The sequence below is a fragment of the Podarcis tiliguerta genome (assembly GCF_965153285.1).
Source record: "Podarcis tiliguerta genome assembly, chromosome: 2".
Classification (NCBI taxonomy): Eukaryota; Metazoa; Chordata; class Lepidosauria; order Squamata; family Lacertidae; genus Podarcis; species Podarcis tiliguerta.
Window position 1 is genome coordinate 14,283,314 of NC_139535.1, and position 18,797 is coordinate 14,302,110.

Here is an 18,797-nt window from a genome sequence, read left to right on the forward strand (position 1 = left end):
GTGGTAGCTCCACGTTTGCGGAATGCTCTGGGGGGATGTTTTTAATGAATTTCTCTTTCCTCTTGGTTTAAAGGAATCTGCGGTTTGTTGTCTACTTGTTTGGATTTAACTTGCTTTGGGTTGCCCCGGGCAAGATTAAGCAACTATAACAGTTTTAATAAATGAAATAATAATTAAATGAATCCCGGTTTATACATTCCCCACTGGTGGCCAGGCCTGCCTTTGCATTGCATCTGCTAAACCTATGCCACAGGAGTCGTCTCTCGGGGGCATGGCATCACTGTGGGCCCATAGAGCAGATCTTAGAATCATAGAATCATAGAATCATAGAGTTGGAAGAGACCACAAGGGCCATCGAGTCCAACCCCCTGCCAAGCAGGAAACACCATCAGAGCACTCCTGACATATGGTTGTCAAGCCTCTGCTTAAAGACCTCCAAAGAAGGAGACTCCACCACACTCCTTGGCAGCAAATTCTGGCTCAGGGAGTGTTTTTCAACAACATTCATACACAGCTTGAAAGAGGAGGTGGTCTTCTAACTCAGTTGCTGTTTTATAGCTAGACTTCACAAGAAGAATGAAGTGTCATTTTGCATTCACAGAATCAGAAAACAGCAGAGTTGCAAGGGACAGCCAAAGGGTCATATTGAAAACAGACAAATGAAACTGCCAGTTGGTCAGCAGAGAGATGTGTCTTAAGCTCTATACTTAACTGATTTTTGTACATGTCTCAAACTATCCAAGCCCTGCCCCTCCGTTTCACATCCTTTGTACATTATATACTCTTGCTGAGTAATTGTGTTCATCCAGCTTAGCTACCCAACCACCCATATTGTATTAATCGTACAGTGGTACCTCAGGTTAAGTACTTAATTCGTTCTGGAGGTCCGTACTTAACCTGAAACTGTTCTTAACCTGAAGCACCACTTTAGCTAAAGAGGCCTCCCGCTGCTACCGTGCCGCCGGAGCACGATTTCTGTTCTCATCCTGAAGCAAAGTTCTTAACCTGAAGCACTATTTCTTGGTTAGCGGAGTCTGTAACCTGAAGCGTATGTAACCTGAAGCGTATGTAACCTGAGGTACCACTGTATAAGGCATTGTAAACTACCCTGAACATTTTTTAGGCTGAACACAAGAATATATGTATCTTGCGCATGTGCTACCAGTTAGTGGGTGGTTTGCATCAACAGTATATATAAGAAGCCTTCAACCAAGATTGATAGGGAGGAAATGAGATGTGGGAGGTAATGACATGTTTTAGAGACTAGGTTTTTTAAAAGAACACTTCCAATATAAATGCCTATGTGCCTATAAAAATAATTTTTATTTACAAACATCTTTCTATCCATTTCCACAGCCTGGTGTCTCCAAGTAGATTTTTCTTCCCCTGGTGGGATTTATACTTAAGTGCCCTTGCTGGTGTCTCTCTCTTTGTCTGCTGCTGCTGCTTCTTCTCCCAGTATAGCAGCACCCAGTACCTGTAGGTCATCCAGCACAGCAAACAGAGACTCTGTAGGAAGAGGGAGAAAAGCCCATAAGATCATGGAGTGATGGAGATCAGTGGAGAATGCCAATGAGGTAGATGCTCTTAACCTGGTGACTACTGGGATGAGTGTTGAGAAGAATAGGGAAGAACAGAAACTAGAAGGCTTCTACATCTGGCAGTTAAAAGAATTGCAAGGGATTGTGGGAAGGGAAATGGCACACCTGCCAACTGTAGGATGTAGCAAGACATACCAAGCTGCGCTATTATCAGGGCCAGCCCTATCATTAGTCAGAGTGAAGCAGTTGCCTCAGACAGATGTTTGTGGGGAGGGCACAGAGAGCAGCAGCAACACGTTGGGGAATAGAACTGCACACAGCCGCTTCTGAAGCCTGCCTGCTGCTGTAAAGTGTGGTGGAATAGTATGTTGAATCTTCTGTCAGCACAAGCATTTCAGCTGTTCTGGGGTCAATTTTGGTGGGAGCAAGTTGGGGGGGGGGGGAGAGCCTTGGTGTGCAAGCCGAAGTCCTTGCCCAGGGTTCTGCTGATGCAACTCACTGAATTCCACCCTATACCTTTAGAGGGAGGCTTAGATCCGGTCTTCTCGGTTGATTCTGCTGGGCCCTGGACTGCTGCAAGCCGATTCTGTCGATGCTGGACCAACAGCCCTTCCTGCCTCAAGGTAGCCTGTGCATGGAAAGAGACAGACGTTGACGGATGCAACAGGCACCAATATGGGGCAGCCATGTGCCTTCACTCCTTGAACGTACCATCAGCAGATTCTTGTCCCTCTCAAGCTCCCGCAGACGTCCTTCAAGTTGTGCCATTTCCTGCTGCGTGGCAGACTCTTGCAGCTTGGCAAGTTCGTCGCTGCGAGCTTTGTCTCTTGCTGCCTGTCGCTCAGCCTGGCGTAGGGCAACCACTGCAGACACACAAAGCAGGAGGGAGGATCAAAAGAGGGATGAGAAGCAGAGAAGGGAGTAAAGAAGGTTTGGCTCTGCTTGCAGTGCAGCAGACCAAAAGCTACTTTATGCAGAGTCAAACCACTGATCCAGCTATCAGTGTCATCTACTGCAACTGCCCTAGGAACACAGGAAGCAGCTATACACTAAGGTAGTCCCCTTTGTTTATCTGCCTCAGTATTATCCACAAAGGCTGACAGCGGCTTTCCAGGGCTTCTGGCAGGGATCTTTCTCAGCCCTACTTAGAAATGTCAGGGATTCAACCTAGGACCAATTGCATGTAAAACAGATGCTCTGTTGGGAGATTCCATTCCACCTTTTGTTGCAGACATGGGATTGTTGCGTGTCACAACAACTATCAGCCTTCAGGCAGATTTTTCCCAGTCCCGCTGCTGCAAGTAACTTTTTTCTCAAATGGAAATACAAGTGGCTGAACTTGAGACCTTCTTCATGAAAGTATATAATCTGTCCCTGAGCTGTGGCCCTCGGTACTGACTCTACATTACGCAGAGTGAATCAGATGCCCAATCTTTGTCAACAAAAGTGCCTGCTATTTAATACATATGTTTTTACAAGAATACTCCTTTTGGATTTTCTGCCTCAGGCACCAAAACATCCCCCAGTAGCCTCTTTCCATTTACAAGCAATCTGCAATTTGCACAGGTCATCATGTGCGACGGCAGAGCACGCATATGCCCGTTATGCCCGGCCCCCCTTTCCCAGCCACTTCCAAGTCACTGTGATGTGTGCATATACATATATATCAGTCGTTGCCTGTACAGCTGTTGTGCTGCTCACCTGCCTTTGTGTGTTCCCTCCGTGCTTCATTGAGCCCTCTCTCCATTTCTGACAGATCCTTGCGCATCTGCGTTTCAATTTCAGTTACCTTCTCCTGCAGGGCTATGTAGAAAGGGCATGAAAATGACAATAGGCAGGGTTTTTGTCCCCCATCCCACAATGCCTTGCTCATTACAGTACTGTATCAGGAAGTCATGCATCAAATCTCACAGGTGGCAGTGCCTTCTCTGACTCTTAACTGTATTTACAAGCGTTCTCACGTCTTCAGTATCCACTGGCTTCTGTCCTTGGTGGACAGCCCTTACCTTTTGCACATTTGATCACTGACAGCTCTCTATGCTTTTCTAAATGCAGGCCCAGACTCACCAAGCCAAAAGAGGCTCCACAGCCACAAATGGTGGCCTACCAGGAGCTAGATGAGAGGTGGGGAACCCTTTTCAGCTCAAGTGCCACATAGTGGTGGGCAGGGCCAGGTGGAAAAACTGGATGTGGCTAGAGGCAAAAGTGGGTGAAAAAACACGCAACGGAAGTCAGATATACCAGAGTCAAGGGTTTCTGTTCACACCCACCTCTCTCCATCCAGGCAAGTGAGAGGCATCATCATAGTTCAATACTACACTCCAGTGAAGCAAAAGTACTTGAAGAAGGCAAGTACATGGATGCATAGAATACTTTGAGGTTCTTGCGTCAAGTGATGGCTGATTTAGCTCAGGTCCTTTTGGCCCTGCAGTGCAACCTTTCCTCAACAGTCTAAGAAAGGGTTTTCTAAGGTGCAGGCCTGCCATCTTGGTGTGCTACAAGGAAAGAAGGGATTGGCCCAGTTGTCAAACCAGGGGCCTTTCACAGGAGCAGCAAGAAACATGTACCTAAAACAAACAAGCCTCATTGACAGGTATTCAACCCGAGATCTTGTGTGCATAAGGTGTTTCAGTGGCAGAGCTCTTGTCTCATTCCAACCCAGATGTCCATCCTATGGATGGATACGTTTTTGTGCTGCAACTGTGCTCAGGGAGTGTACTTCACTTTGTGTTTGCTTGTTTTCTGGTAGCCATGTATGGGGGGGTGGGCGAAAGCAAAAGCCAATTTAAAAGCTCATCATGCCTCACCTCTGAAGATAATCATTCCTTCCCCAGAAAAAATGTAGCAGGTCCCTAAGATACCTCTTTCATACTCCGCTCTTAACTGTCCCAGCTCCTGCCTCAAACTCTCTGCAGCCTCTTCACTCCTCTGTAGGTTGCTGCAGGTTGCTTCCAGCTGCTTCTCTGTGGCTTCCTGTTGGTGCCTCAGTGTCTGTTCCACCAGTGCCTTTGCCTCCAGTGCCTCCTGCAAGCTCTGCAATGACTCCCTCGTTTTCCTGAGCTCAAACTCCGCTGTAGGACAGAGGGGAGACAGTCAGTTGAGGGCAGTGCCCAGCAATCCAATATACCCAAATCACCTCCCCACTGCTTTTATACACCTATAAAAGTAGCTTCTGGGTGCTGTCAATGAAAGTAGGGCCTAATTCTGTGCCCGAACCATCTTATTACAGGTGGTGACGCACTGAAAATAATTCCTCGCACCAATTCCCTGCACATAGTAAACTAGCAGGTCTTGGAGAATAATAGGTTCAAACTGTACTACCTGACATTAGGTCTTCTGAGTGCAGGGAATTTGTTCTGTATGGAGAATTCGTTCAGGTGAACCCTCACCTGTGGTCTTAAACTGTACAGATACAGCTTTGTCACCTTAGTGAGAAGAGGGCCCAGAGTTGGTCACCTTGCTCTTTTGCTTCAGCCACTTTCTTCTCTATGAGTTGAGCCCCACGTTTAAGCTCCAGTGAGAGTTGATCCCGTTCTTTGTGCAACATCTGTAGTTCAGCTTGAAGGTCTTCATAAGATGGCTGAATCCTGGGGAGGAAGTAGAGAGATCAGAAGTTCAGTCGTAACCCTGGACACTCAAGTGTTTCAATTGCACAGGGGTAAAATTTTGGCTGACTGCACTAGTTAACCAAAAAGTTGTTGTTGCCAGTATCCCACTCCTCCACAAGGCTGGGCCAAGTCCCTGAGATCATTCAACTCTGCCTTTGCTTCAGTTAGATATTTTGCTGTTGGACTAGACCTTGGCTTCCAGCTCTACCCTACAAAAGCCAAATACTATTCCTAGAAACTCGGGGACTTTAATCCCCAACTTTTGCTGTCTCTGCTCTAACACAGAAGATATTAGATTCTCTTAACTGGAGACTGAGCTATTCAAAGGGTAATGTCTTGAATGGACTGGAACTGCAATGGCATAGGCAATGTCTCTTATTTCTCTCTTAGTTTCTGTATATGAAGCAGAAATCAAGCATTGCAACTTTGTGGTGAAGACCATTTCACATAGCATTCTGTCCTTTCAAGGAAGAAGTATACGCAGTCACCAACTCTTCGCAGTATGCCTTTCAGCCTGTACTGAGATTAGAGTTTTGAACTTACTTCTCATGGTCTGATCTTGTGGTGCAAGATTTCTCCTCTTGCTGAAGTCTGGCTAGCGCTATCTTCTGGCATACCAACCCTGGAAGCCATAATTATTCAGTTATTCATTGACAGAAGCTATTAAAAAACAAGAAGAAATCTAGGCAAGCAGCTCATTTTGGGACCTTGGTCGCTTATATATTAGGAGCAGGGAGCCTGTGGCCTTCCAGAGGTTGCAAAACTGCAGCTCTCATCATCCCTGACCATTGGTCATGCTGGCTGGGGCTCATGGGAATTGTAATCCATTAATGTCTAGAGGGTCAGTTTAGCTGCTCCTATTCTAGGGTCGCAGGTGGTGCTGTGGGTAAAACCTCAGCGCCTAGGACTTGCCGATCGCATGGTCGGCGGTTCGAATCCCCGTGGCGGGGTGAGCTCCCGTCTTTCGGTCCCAGCTCCTGCCCACCTAGCAGTTCGAAAGCACCCTTAAGTGCAAGTAGATAAATAGGTACCGCTTTATAGCGGGAAGGTAAACAGCGTTTCTGTGTGCTGCTCTGGTGCCGGTTCGCCGGAGCAGCTTCGTCACACTGGCCACGTGACCCGGAAGTGTCTGCGGACAGCGCTGGCTCCCAGCCTCTAGAGTGAGATGAGCGCACAACCCTAGAGTCTGGCAAGACTGGCCCGTACGGGCAGGGGTACCTTTATTCTAGACTTTAGTGTTAGAGAGAAGCAAATGTATTAGTTGTTATAAAGGAGGAAAAACACAACGCAAAAACAGTCCAGGTGGTCACCCCACTGGTAAGTAGAACTGAAGATCCTATGAAAACATGCTGCAAAAAGAAAATATGTATGCTGATAGCAATTTCCATTTAGAATGCAGGGGCGGGGGAGAGAGTGCATGTGGATGCCACAAATTAAGAATTGCTTTTTAATAGTGCAGACCATCATAGGCCCTTGAGGCTTTACCTGCCAAAACAGATACATGTTTGGGGCCTGCAACAGAAATCCCAAGTACAGTGCTGAAAACAAAGTATGCATATTAAGGTATGGAAATAATTGTTGAGTTTGGGTTCTGGGTTGTTGCTTTTTGCACATTCATTCAAAACATGCATACTTCATGCTGAACTCCCGTGTCTCTGAAGCCTTGAAAACTACGGCAATGAACAGTTGTTGCAGAAATAACAGGAACAGGTCAAAGAGGTGAAAAGCCTACTGGGTAGGGGTGGGGAACTTCAGGCCTCGAGGCCAAAGATAACCCTCTAAGCCCTCTATCTGGTCCTTGAGACTCTCTTCACACCTCATCCCTCCCAGGCTCTGCTTCAAACAGCCCTTGAGAGCTTTTGCCTGGCTAGAATGCATCCTTGAGTTTTAATCATGCCTCTTGCTTCCTAGATGCAGGCTAGAGGACTGAGTGAAGAAATCACCCTACTGTGCAAAGGCGAAATTTACACTTATGGCTCCGCTTATTTTTCTTTTTGGTCACACCCGCCACAGGCATAGGGCCCCCAGGTGGAAATGTGACCCTCGGTCTGACAAAGGTTCCCCAGTCCTGCTGCAGGGATTTCAAACTGAGAGGGATTTGCAGCACACTGTAGACTTACCAGTTTTATGCTGCTTTAACTATCATGATTTCCCAAAAATAATTGTGGGAACTGTAGCTTAGCGAAGATGCAGTGATCTCTATTGGAAACCTCTACAATTGCTAACAGAATGACAATTCCTTTGACAGCCTAAGTGTGTGCCTGTTCAGGGACAAATTCAGTGAGGCTTGCACCAAAATGTGAACAGAGTTACAGTTTGGGGCTAAAGCTTCAGGCAGTCGTGTCAGTCCCATTCAAAAAAGGGCAGAGAGAGAGAGAGAGAGAGAGAGAGAGAGAGAACAGAATCCTAGTCACACTTATATGGAAATTATCTCAACTGAACTCAGTGTGACCTTTCATCTACTTAAAAGTTAAAATATGCATAGCACAATATTGGGTTGTTAAATCTGTGGATTAAGATAAGGCACCTGAGAGATTTGAGGGGAGGGGAAAAGTTGTCTGTGGAGTCTCTGAAAATAATCTGAAGTATGTCTGGTATGTTGGGAGGGAACATTATGTGAACAGAGCAACATCTAGCGATGACAAAAAGGAAAGCACTTTAACTGCTGTGAAATTCATTAACATATGGATCATAAAGAATAAATGGGTTGTCTGCAACCATCTAAATTAGTGTTTTGACTGTAGTTATAAATGTCAATGAGCTTAAAATAATGTAGCCAGAGGAAAGCTATAGGAAATCCCTTAGACACAGCTGACCCAATATCTTTTTCTGCCTCAGGGAAAGAACAAGAGTGCACTCCCACTCCTTTCTGTGTACAGAAGTCAACCAGACTGGCAGTCATATCTTAACACCACTTAACACCTCTGGTGCTAGGACAATGCCCTCTGCAGGACCTAAGGCAAGTCATACAAAGACTGACAGGGGTCTTGAGCCTACCCCTCCCTCGCAATCCACTACCTGAGGTAGCTGCCTTAAAAAAGTATTTGTTTAACAAGATTTATATATCACTTGATTGTTCTAAAAAACTTTTAAGCAGTTCACAATGCAAAATAAAGCAATAAAATTATTCAAAATATTCAAACCATGATTAAAATCAGCAGCTGAGAAAAAAGTGAAACTCTTCCATGCCTAGATGGGCTTGTGTAGAAACAAAACAGGTTTTAAGCAGGCACTGGAAAAATTACAGCGAAGGCACCTTCCTGGTGTCAATAAGCAGGAAGTTCCAAAATGTAGGTGCCACCCCACTAAAAAAAAATGTTTCTTACAAGTGTGGAAAGTGTATTATATAAATAAGGTAAAGGTAAAGGACCCCTGGACGGTTAAGTCCAGTGAAAGGCGACTATGGGGTTGAATCGCTCATCTCACTTTCAGGCTGAGGGAGCTGTCGTTTGTCCGCAGACAGCTTTTCTGGGTCATGTGGCCAGCAGGACTAAACCGCTTCTGGCACAACAGAACACCATGACAGAAACCAGAGAGCACGGATATGCCGTTTACCTTCCTGCCACAGCAGTACCTATTTATCTACTTGCACTAGTGTGCTTTTGAACTGCTAGGCTGGTAGAAGCTGGAACAGAGCAATGGGAGCTCGCCCCGTCGCGGGGATTCAAACTGCCAACCTTCCGATCAGCAAGCCCAAGAGGCTCAGTGATTTAGACCACAGCACCACCCACATCCTCAAAGTATTATGTAGCCCTTGTAACAGTGCTAGTTCTGCAGATCGAAGGAGTTGATTGGGCAAATACAGAGTAAGAGAATCCCACAAGTGATCTGGTTCCAAACTGTTAAAGGCACCAGCACAGATATCTGAGCAGAGGTGTTATAATGCTGACAGGGTCTCATGCCTAACAGCACCTGTGCTGAAGTACTCTGCACCAACTGCAGTTTCCAGATCAAGTGCAAGGGAAACCCTCACAAATGCATTGCAGTAATCCAACCTTGAGGCCACTACCCCAGACTTACAAGGCACAGAATGAATAAGGAGGCCTTCAGCACACACTAAATCAAACCAGTTTAGTGCAAATAGGCAAGCTCCTGAACAATCCTTCATTTCAGCCCTGATTCTAATGCCACACGAAGCCAAACCATGATTTGCCTCAGAGCAGCCAAAGGACCAAAGCAACCACAATCTCCTTTCTGACAGCCCATAGATCTATGCTAAGTCACGGTTTGACCTTCTCGTTACATGGAAACTGAGGAAGTGCCCCCATCTTTGTATTTTCAAGTGTGTATCCACCACGAGGGTAGGATCCTAGCTCATTAATAAAAACAATGCAAACAAAGAGAAGAGATTTAAATATTATAGTTAACGTAGCTTCACTAGTTATATGGAAGTAATTTGAGTCTCATGTGGGTGAAGATATGCCCAGCAAGAATATCAAGATTTGGGTTTGGCGATGGAAGATTGTATGTCTAGATTGCAAAATGGCTTTCCACCATTACCTTGGACAGTGTCAACTCTCTTGGCTGCAAAAGCAACTCTGTTTCCCAATCCCATGAGGCGTGACAAGGCTGCTCTCCAGGATTCTTCCTGTCCAGTCAGTTGCTGGCTTAGCCTGTGGAGCAGAAGACACAGCATCTTAGCCTGGACTTTAAAGGAGTAGTAAAAACCATTAAATGAAAGTTAGCCAAGAGCAAGGAAGGAGCGGGGAGACTTCTGTAAATTGGAGGTGTCAAATAAATGGCCTTTGGGTTTTCTCAGGCTCTCTGCAGTCCTCAATACCTGGAGGACTACAGAGCAGGGGAATCCAACCATTATTGCTTTGTCTTTCTCAGTTACCTACTGACAAAATCCCCCAGGCCCCGAAGGGCATTTTCAGCGGTCTCTGCCCTCCGTTGAAGTTCCTGTGCCAAATCATTCGAGCGCAATGCCTCTGCCTGCAGAGTCTGGAAGGAATGAGAAAGCTCTAAGCAATACTCCCCCCTGAAAGAGAGAGGCCCTAAACTCACTTGTCAAGGACTCCTCCACCCTTCAGCATCACCCTTCAGCTCTTAAGCCTGTTTTAATGGGGGGAAAGGATGTGCCCCTTTCTAATCTTCCCTTCTTGGGCAAGGGGCGTATGAGAACAACTTACTTTGTTTCTCACTCTTTCCATATCAGCTTCAGCAGATTTGTCTTCTAGGCTGTGGACCAACAGTGCCACCTTCTGGTCTCTGGACCCCACTTCACCTTCTAGCTCTTTGACCTGTAAGCAGAAAATATACCTGGCTTATTACCACGTAAGCTTTGCATTTAACCATTTGACTGCTAACAACATTACTTGCGGCAGATTGCTTCACCCATCTTCTGCCTACCTGCTTGCTTTCTATACCTGAGACCCCCAGGTATAGAGTGGATTATAAATTCAAAAAATAATACTTTCATCTCCAACCAAAGTAGAAAGATAGCAGGTATCTTCAAGGACTTCTCCTTCTTCTGATAGTTTGGTTGGTAGCAGGCAACTTTTATTTTTTTACTAGCCTGGTAACAGTTCCCAGGCTCCTCCATAACTAGCATGAATTCAGATATCTCTGTAATCCTCACAGAAACCTTGAATTCCCTTCCTAAGAGAACCCAGGAGTCCTGGCTCACAATTTTCATGCTCTTCCACACTCCGTTTTCAAAAAACCTACCTAGGACTTAGGCTTTCAGGTTCACCCTGCTCCACTCCAACACAGCCCCCTCCCTCAAATCAAGCACATACCTTCCTTTCTAGCACTTTGGTGGTATCCCTGTGACTGAGCTCCTGAGATTTCAGCTGCACCAGGAGACAAAATACTTTCTCCCGCCACCGAGTCAGCAGGTACTGCCATTTCTGAGATGATTCAGGCCGGAGAGGATCCTCAAGCTGTACCTGAAAAGATCAAACATGAAATAAAACAGCTTTTAAGAAGGGTGTGGGTATGTACCCAATACCCAGTCAATCAAAAGAGCTATTTTGAATAGTTTGCAGTACTGCAATCTACTACTTGGGACCCACAAGGCTACTATTCTTCACTATCGTACCCACTGTCCTCAAATGTATTTACCTTCTTGCTGAGCTCCATCTCCTGTAGCGTCAGAATATCGCCGAGGGAAGTTAGGCGAACCTGCAGCAGCTCAGCTGTAATTTTCAGGGCATCCTTCTCTTCTTCCAGTTGCTGAAATAGGAGCAAAGTAATGTTGCAGTCATACTGCATACTCATAAATCCATGCAGAAGAAAAGGAGCTCTGCTATTTGAAGTGCCTTGTGTTACCTTTCCTATCCTGGGCTGCTTCCATACTGGGCATTTCATGTGGAACAGCCACACTTTGTTCTCTCACTTTTTATGGGGCATCTGCATGCTATCATGAACAAAGTATTCCGTTCCTGTTTTCTGTGCTCAACATTCCTTCCTCCACCCCCCTGAACTCTGGGAATCTGACTTTTTAGAAAGCACAGTAGAACAGTTTGCACAATTTCTCCAGGTACTGGTGATTCATCAAGCAACTCTGCAGTAGATTATGGTTACCAGACGTCCACGATTCCCGGGAACAGTCCCCGGATTTACAAATCTGTCCCCGGAATGTCCCCAGATTTATATTTTAAGTGTTGCAGATTTATTAGTAGGGAATGAATGTTGCATGATTGGTTCAACAGCACAAGACACATCATATGGGGACTTCCAGTGAGGGAAAATGGTGGGCGCCATGGCAGCAAGCAGCTCCTGAAGCCAGCCAGAGCCAACTGCGCTACCAGGCTGGCTCCGGGCTGCTGAGACTGCCGCTGCTGAGGGGGAACCAGGGACGCCCGGGGCATTAACTGGGGAAACCGCTGACCCCCCCACGACCCAAACTGAGCTGAGAGAGAGAGTGCCCAGCCACCTGCCCAACAGCACTCCAGGGCCAGGAAAACCCCAGAGCCGACGCAGGGAGAAGGAGAGGAGAAAGAGAAGGAAGAGAGAGAAAGGGGAAGGAGAAAAAAGAGGGGAGCCCCAAGCTTGCTGCACCGCTGCTGCTGAGAAGAGGTGGGAGAGCAGCAGGAGGGCAAGGACACGTGGCCGAGCCCAGGCCCAACCCGAGCCTACTCCACGGCAGCTAGCACTCCAAGAGAGCAGGCCAGGGCCCAGAGAAAGGCCACACAACAGAGCGAGACCACAGAAGGAAAGACATTGCTTCTTTTTTAAAAAACTTTTTTAAAAATAACTTTTTTTCCTCTTTTCAAAAAAAAAAGTGTCCCCGGATTCTTTGAAAAAAATCTGGTAACCTTACAGTAGATTGTATGTACTGCTCCAGCCATTTCTGAGGTTGGGGGTTAAACCTCAGGCATGCAGGTGAAATTAGGCCTGGTAGGGTGCCTAACTTGGCCTGGGAAGTCCGTTTTCCCAAAACCGTGACCATTGCTCCTCTCCTGATGTGATATGCCAGGTGTGGGACAGGTAAAGGCATGGCTAGGAACAATCAGAAGTCTTCAAGTGCTCTCTCCATTGGCCCATTACGGCTCAAGCCCCACCCACCCCCATCTGAAGCTGGAGAAAGGGCAACAGGATGGTTATTTGGATTCCAGAAGGATGGAAGCAAAGTTGGTATTCCACTTGTAGCTTAAAGCACAACAGCAACACTTAAGAGTGGTTGGGACAACCCAGTCAGATAGGTGGGGTATAAATAATAAAATATCATCATCACCATCACTTAGATGCTGTGTGGAACGCGGGTGGCACTTGTGTTAAGCCTAGGACTCACCGATCAGAAGGTTGGCAGTTCGAATCCCCGCAACGGGTGAGCTCCCATTGCTCAGTCCCTGCTCCTGCCAACCTAGCAGTTCGAAAGCACCTCAAAGTGCAAGTAGATAAATAGGTACCGCTCTTGCGGGAAGGTAAACGGCGTTTCCATGTGCTGCTCTGGTTCGGCAGAAGCGGATTAGTCATGCTGGCCACATGACCCGGAAGTTGTACGCCGGCTCCCTTGGCCAATAAAGCGAGATGAGCGCCGCAACCCCAGAGTCTGGACCTAATGGTCAGGGGTCCCTTTACCTTTAACTGTCCATGTCTGAAAAGCCCCCAGGTCTCACCTGCACTCTGCTCATAAGTTGGTCCCGTTCAGCACTAGGCTGCTTTGACTCCTGTTCCCCAACATAGGTCTTCAGCTGCAGGAGCGAAGCATTCTGGGAAGCCAGCTCTGCCTCGGCTGCACTGAAGGAGAGAAATACAAGGGGTTGCCTTTGGCACAGCCTGGAGACAACCCCAGTGGGCCCTTGGAGGAAAAGAACCTGGAGCAGTGATCACACCTGAGTTGGTTCTGGAGAACGTCTCTCTTCTCCCTTAACTGGACAGCCTCCTTCTGCTGAGCCCCCAAATCCTCTTGGAGGGCCCACAGCTGCTGCTTCAGGGACACAACTTCAGCCCCATGGACTTCAGAAAGCCTGGACAACTGTGGAAAGAGGGGAAGAGGCTAACATCCTGGTGAGCAGCGACCGCCTGCTATTCACACTACTCTCCCAGAAAACCTAGAGCAAGGAATGGAGAACCTGCAGCCCACCAATAGCTGATGCACTGGAATTCCCATTACCCCCGACAACTGGCTATGCTGTCTAAGGCTGGTGGGAACTGGAGTCCAGTAGCATTCGGAGGACCGCCACTTTCCACCGCTTGCAGAGACTTATCTAGCAGAGATGCCAATCCAAGTTTTTATTCTGCACCCACTCAAAACAACTTTTTCTCCCAGAATGCTTTCCTTTGAGCACTCACCTCTGCTTGATGCTCCTTGAGCACTGTCTCTAGGCACTCTCGCACCCTTTCCTCTTGCCTCCTCTGCTCAGCTTCTGCTTTTTCAAGGGCCCCCTGCAGCTCTCCTCGCGCCAGCCCAACTTCATGTCTGGATCTTTCCTTGGTCAACTCCAGCTCCTCTTTCAGGGAATCGGCCTCCAAGCGCCTCTGCCTCCTAAGCTCCTCCAGCTCTCCCTTGAGAGCCTCAATTTCCTGTCTGCTGCTGCTCTTGACTTCCTCCAACTCTGCCTTCAAGCCAGCAGCCTCTGCCTTGCTCTGGCTTTTTAGTATTGCAAGCTCACTCTGAAGGTCAGAGAGGGTGCATTCTCGACTGGCCGCTGCTGCTTCTTGCTGGGCTGAGGCTACTCGGAAGGCAGCGAGCTCCGCCTCCAGTCGCTGGATCTCGTGGAGCTGGTGGGAGATGATCTCGGCCTGTTGGGACATGGCCACGGTGTGACATATGCTTGAGGGCTCAGCTCCTCTATCCAATGACCTGTAAGATAAAGAATTTGTCATAAAGTCCTCCCACCTCCAGGGGGCACCATTTTATGTCCTGCTAGTTAGTTCAAAAGTTCAGGGTGTTTCCATTCTAAGGGCTGCTGTTCGAGGAGTGAGCTGGTCACAAGCTGAACTCTAATGTATGGAATGATTCCCAGGAAAAGTCCCACCAGAGAGATACAGCAGATAGAGCAAAGCTGGGGTACAATGTGCCTAGCAGGAGATGCTCTCGGTTCTCATTGTACTCAGTTCTTCAGCGGAGAACCACAAGTTAAGGGAAGTGTCTCATAAAATCTATTTTTATTTCTGCAAACCTACGAAAACATGTACAGTGGTACCTTGGTTCTCAAACGCCTTGGTTCCCAAGCGCCAAAAACCCGGAAGTGTTCCGGTTTTCGAACGTTTTTCGGAAGCTGAACGTCTGATGCGGCTGTCGGCTAGTTTCCAGGGCGCCTACGTCCATCTTAGTTTTCGAATGTTTCGGAAGTCAAACGGACTTCCGGAACGGATTAAGTTTAGTGCTTTTGTTTTCTCTGTTTATTTAGCATTTTTGTTTTTGAGGCTTTTTCCGTTAATTTGTTTTTGTGACTGTGTGGAACCCAGTTCAGCTACTGATTGTGTGACTGCGGAAATAGATAAAAGCCCCCCAATCCAAACAGTGACTATCATCAGTGCTGGTAAGAAAAAATATTAATTTAAATTTTTATCATCTACAATACTGTCTTACTTATTTTATAGTACAGTACATTGATTATTGCTTTCCTTTTATGGATCAGTGGTCTCGTTAGATAGTAAAATTCATGTTAAATTGCTGTTTTAGGGGCTGTTTTTTAAAGTCTGGAACGGATTAATCCATTTTGCATTCCTTTCTATGGGAAAGCGTGCCTTGGTATTGGAACACTTTGGTTTTGGAACGGACTTCCAAATCAGATTAAGTTTGAGAACCAAGGTACCACTGTATTTTTAATAAGCATGCTTGTTTTTACATTCTATTTATTTACCTGTGTTTTGATTAAAGTTTTGCACTATTTTATGTAAACTGCTTAGAGATTTCTGTTTTTTGATTACCTGGTCTATAAATGCCATTAAATAAGTAAAATAATGTTCATAATTGGGTGGTGTAGGGTGAAATGGATCAGAGGAAAGGGGGAAATTGTAGGGGTCATTTCACCTGGTTCTGGTTCCTGGTTCTTCTGCCTTATCTCCCTTTGTGGCCCATCTGTGGAGTTCATCCTTCAATCTCTGGTTTTCTCGCTTGAGTTCAACTGCCTCATAGTTAGGAAGGCAAGGGACATCCCAGGGCACTGTAGTAGAGACAGCTAGAGGTGGTGCTGACCGGCTCTGGAAATGTGAAGGTGGGATCAACTCCTTTGGCCCTAAGGAAGAAATGACAGCAGATTGCTATTACATTAGATTGCCACCTAGCTCCGTTAGAAAGTGTTTAAGTGAAGGGTGATCTGGAAAACTTTCACTGAAAGGAAACCATTCATAATCGAGATGCAGAAGGCAGATCCACATAACTGGTCTTCATACTAGCAGAAGTTGTGCAAAGCTAACCCAAATTCTCACCAAACATAGTTAGCAACTGCAAAGCAGGTGTGAGAACTAGAGTCCCAAATCACGCTACGGGGCTGTGCAGAAGACATCAAAATCAGAATAGTGGGCTGTGCAAGCTTAGGGTAGACTTTCAAATAGAAAATCAGGGCTACTAGTGAGAAACGGACATACAGGAGGATTGTTTATGTAGACAAGGTAAGAGCCAACACTTTATAAGACAAATCTGCACCATACATGGGTAATTCCAAGAACCTTAATATTAATTAATCTATTGTACCATATATATGTTTATCTATGTGCATACAGAAATGTCAATGTTAAACCAACATGCTTGAAGAAGAAGAGTTTGGATTTGATATCCCGCTTTATCACTACCCGAAGGAGTCTCAAAGCGGCTCACATTCTCCTTTCCCTTCCTCCCCCACAACAAACACTCTGTGAGGTGAGTGAGGCTGAGAGACTTCAGAGAAGTGTGACTGGCCCAAGGTCACCCAGCAGCTGCATGTGGAGGAGCGGGGAAGCGAACCCGGGTCACCAGATTATGAGTCTACTGCTCTTAACCACTACACCACACTGGATCTAGTCCTACAAGATGACATTGGTCCTACAAGACGGCATTGCCTTACGCTAGAATTGACAACTGACTAGAAAAGGAGGAGGAGGGATGGACTGGCTTGCCTGGTGCTTTTAACAATATCTTGATTTGCAAAAACCAACAGGTGAAGCTTTGCACTACCATGTAAACATTATCCCCTGTCAATATTTGCTGCTCTTAAGAGGTGCTGCTCCAGGGGCTAGGTGAAAAACCCTTCCTTATGCTGAAATGTGAATAACTGTGCACAATCTACATTTAAGGCCCAACTATGACTTGCTAGTTTTTTAAAATCACACTTGCTAGACAATAATGCTTCCTAAAGCAGTTTGTATCAGTCCAAATGTTGAAAATAGTGCTGTTTGCAGCTACTGTATATAAATGAATATAATGCACAGGCCCTATGCTTGGCACAAGAAAGATAGAGAGAAAAGATATGGGGGAAGATCAGTTTGACAATGCTGGAACAACCTTCACTTCAGTCATGCATTGCCTAACTTCAAATCATGGCAGAAGCCATTTCAGATGGCAGTTGTCAAATTCATGCAATAAAGGCAGCCTTTCAAATACCCAAGTAACAAGCCATTTGGTCTTTATAAGCAACAGTGGCTGGGCTCTTTGCATCGTAAGCAGGCAGCAAATATTTTAAAAATCAGTTTGTGGGGAACTGAGATAATAAATTTGCTCTTGCTTTACCAGTGGGCTTTGAACCTCTGAATGCAGCCGGTGGGTTCAGCCGTCTGTCTGGATCATTCCTTCTGTCCATGGTCCCAAGTCTGTCCTTCAAAAGATACAGAAATGTTTACCTAATCTAACTGGATATTTTCAGGCTTGAACCCTAAGCTCTAAAACAGAAGGCCTAACTCAGTGGTGTCCAAACTTTTTTCAAACAGGGCCAGATTTGATGAAGTGAAGGGTCGTGGGGGCCGACCAAACTTTTTGACCTTTCTTTAGAATTGAAGTTGTTGAGCTTTTTTTAAACTGCCACAGCGACTAGATTAAGTTTAGATATGCCTGGCCTAACTCATATGAAACAACCCCACTATAATAGCACTCAGTGAGGCTATATACTACTAACATCTTATGGAAGTAATATAAAATAATGCAATTTTTATAAATATAATAATATAAAATAACACACTGTTCTTCAAGAAATCACAGGAGCCTCTCTCTAGAACCCATTCAGACCTTATTACCATCAAGGTAGCATATTTTGGCATAAAGTAGTATATAAATAAAAAGACAGATAAGATGACTTGGTCACTCTCTAGACTCATTCTGGTCCCATAAAGCAGACAAAAACCTGGGAAGCTTTTTTTGACTTTTATGCAGGCAGCTTGCAAACCCTTGGAGGAAATCATGGGATTCACACACTTCCTTGTCAAGATTTGGTCGAGTCTCCCATCGCTAAGCTTTCTATTTCGAGTTGAGCATAAAAACCACCGCTTCACTTCATCTAGAACAGTCCCAAACTGGGGGGGGGGGTCCTCCATCTGCTTTTTTTTGGACTACAACTCCCATCATCCCTAGCTAGCAGGACCAGTGGTCAGGGATGATGGGAATTGTTGTCCTAAAACAGCTGGAGACCCCCAGTTTGAGAGACCCTGGTCTGGAGCCCCTTTTCTCCCGTTTGGCAGCTGCTTCCCACATCCCCACTCATGGGCTACGCTGCTTCTGGCAGCCGCTGCGCCCTAACTCGCCACCACTGAGGGGCGGCGGCCCTTTTCCTCTCAAACCTCCGCCGACGCCGACTAACGCTCCACCAACCGACCCGGAGACCGGACTGCTCATGCGCGCGCCGCGAGCCCGCTCCGAGGAAACGAACGCAAAGGCACGTCCCACCCTTCAGCGCATAGCCAATCGGAACGGAGCGAGGCGTGATGGGCGGGCGGGCGAGACCGTGCATGAAGTCAGCCGAATCGGCGGGGCGAGGGTCTGAAGGGAAAGCCAGCAGCCGTGCCGCGCCCCGCCCCTCGTGAAATCAGCCAATCAGAGGACGGCGTGGCGTAAGTGACAGATCGCCTTGCTGAGCGTTGGAGATGCTGCTAACGGTAGCTCGGCAACCGCGGCTAATACCCTGGATAGGAGAGAACGGCCGGCTGAAGGGCTGAAGGGTGTGGACACGCCCCATTTCTGAACTACCCAATCAGGAAGCTCCGCGTCCGGACGTCAATGGCTCTGACAGTTCCACAGCTTGTTATCTGTTTCTCAAATTTTATTTTATTTTTTAAAAATGGGATT

At 46.6% G+C, this 18,797-nt stretch overlaps 1 protein-coding gene across 6 annotated transcripts; it reads right to left on the bottom strand.

The window, feature by feature from the left end:
* Positions 1–1,304: 1,304 nt before the first annotated feature.
* CCHCR1 (coiled-coil alpha-helical rod protein 1) lies at positions 1,305–18,378 on the bottom strand. Of its 6 annotated transcripts, none has more exons than XM_083424979.1 (18): positions 18,293–18,378; positions 17,253–17,337; positions 15,579–15,783; positions 13,892–14,402; positions 13,432–13,574; positions 13,216–13,336; positions 11,216–11,326; positions 10,891–11,040; positions 10,282–10,392; positions 9,987–10,093; positions 9,650–9,762; positions 5,693–5,771; positions 4,998–5,128; positions 4,403–4,612; positions 3,243–3,344; positions 2,253–2,404; positions 2,058–2,169; positions 1,305–1,509 (listed from the first exon to the last, which is right to left on the bottom strand). In XM_083424979.1, exons 2-18 carry the CDS (start codon positions 17,320–17,322, stop codon positions 1,403–1,405), a joined length of 2,535 nt encoding a protein of 844 aa, XP_083281105.1. In that variant the 5' UTR covers positions 17,323–17,337; positions 18,293–18,378; the 3' UTR covers positions 1,305–1,402. The 6 variants fall into 6 exon arrangements, with proteins under 6 accessions (XP_083281105.1, XP_083281108.1, XP_083281109.1 ...); XM_083424982.1 differs by having other exon boundaries at positions 17,253–17,332; positions 18,293–18,340; XM_083424983.1 differs by having other exon boundaries at positions 17,253–17,332; positions 18,257–18,304.
* Between the last annotated feature and the right edge of the window lie 419 nt (positions 18,379–18,797).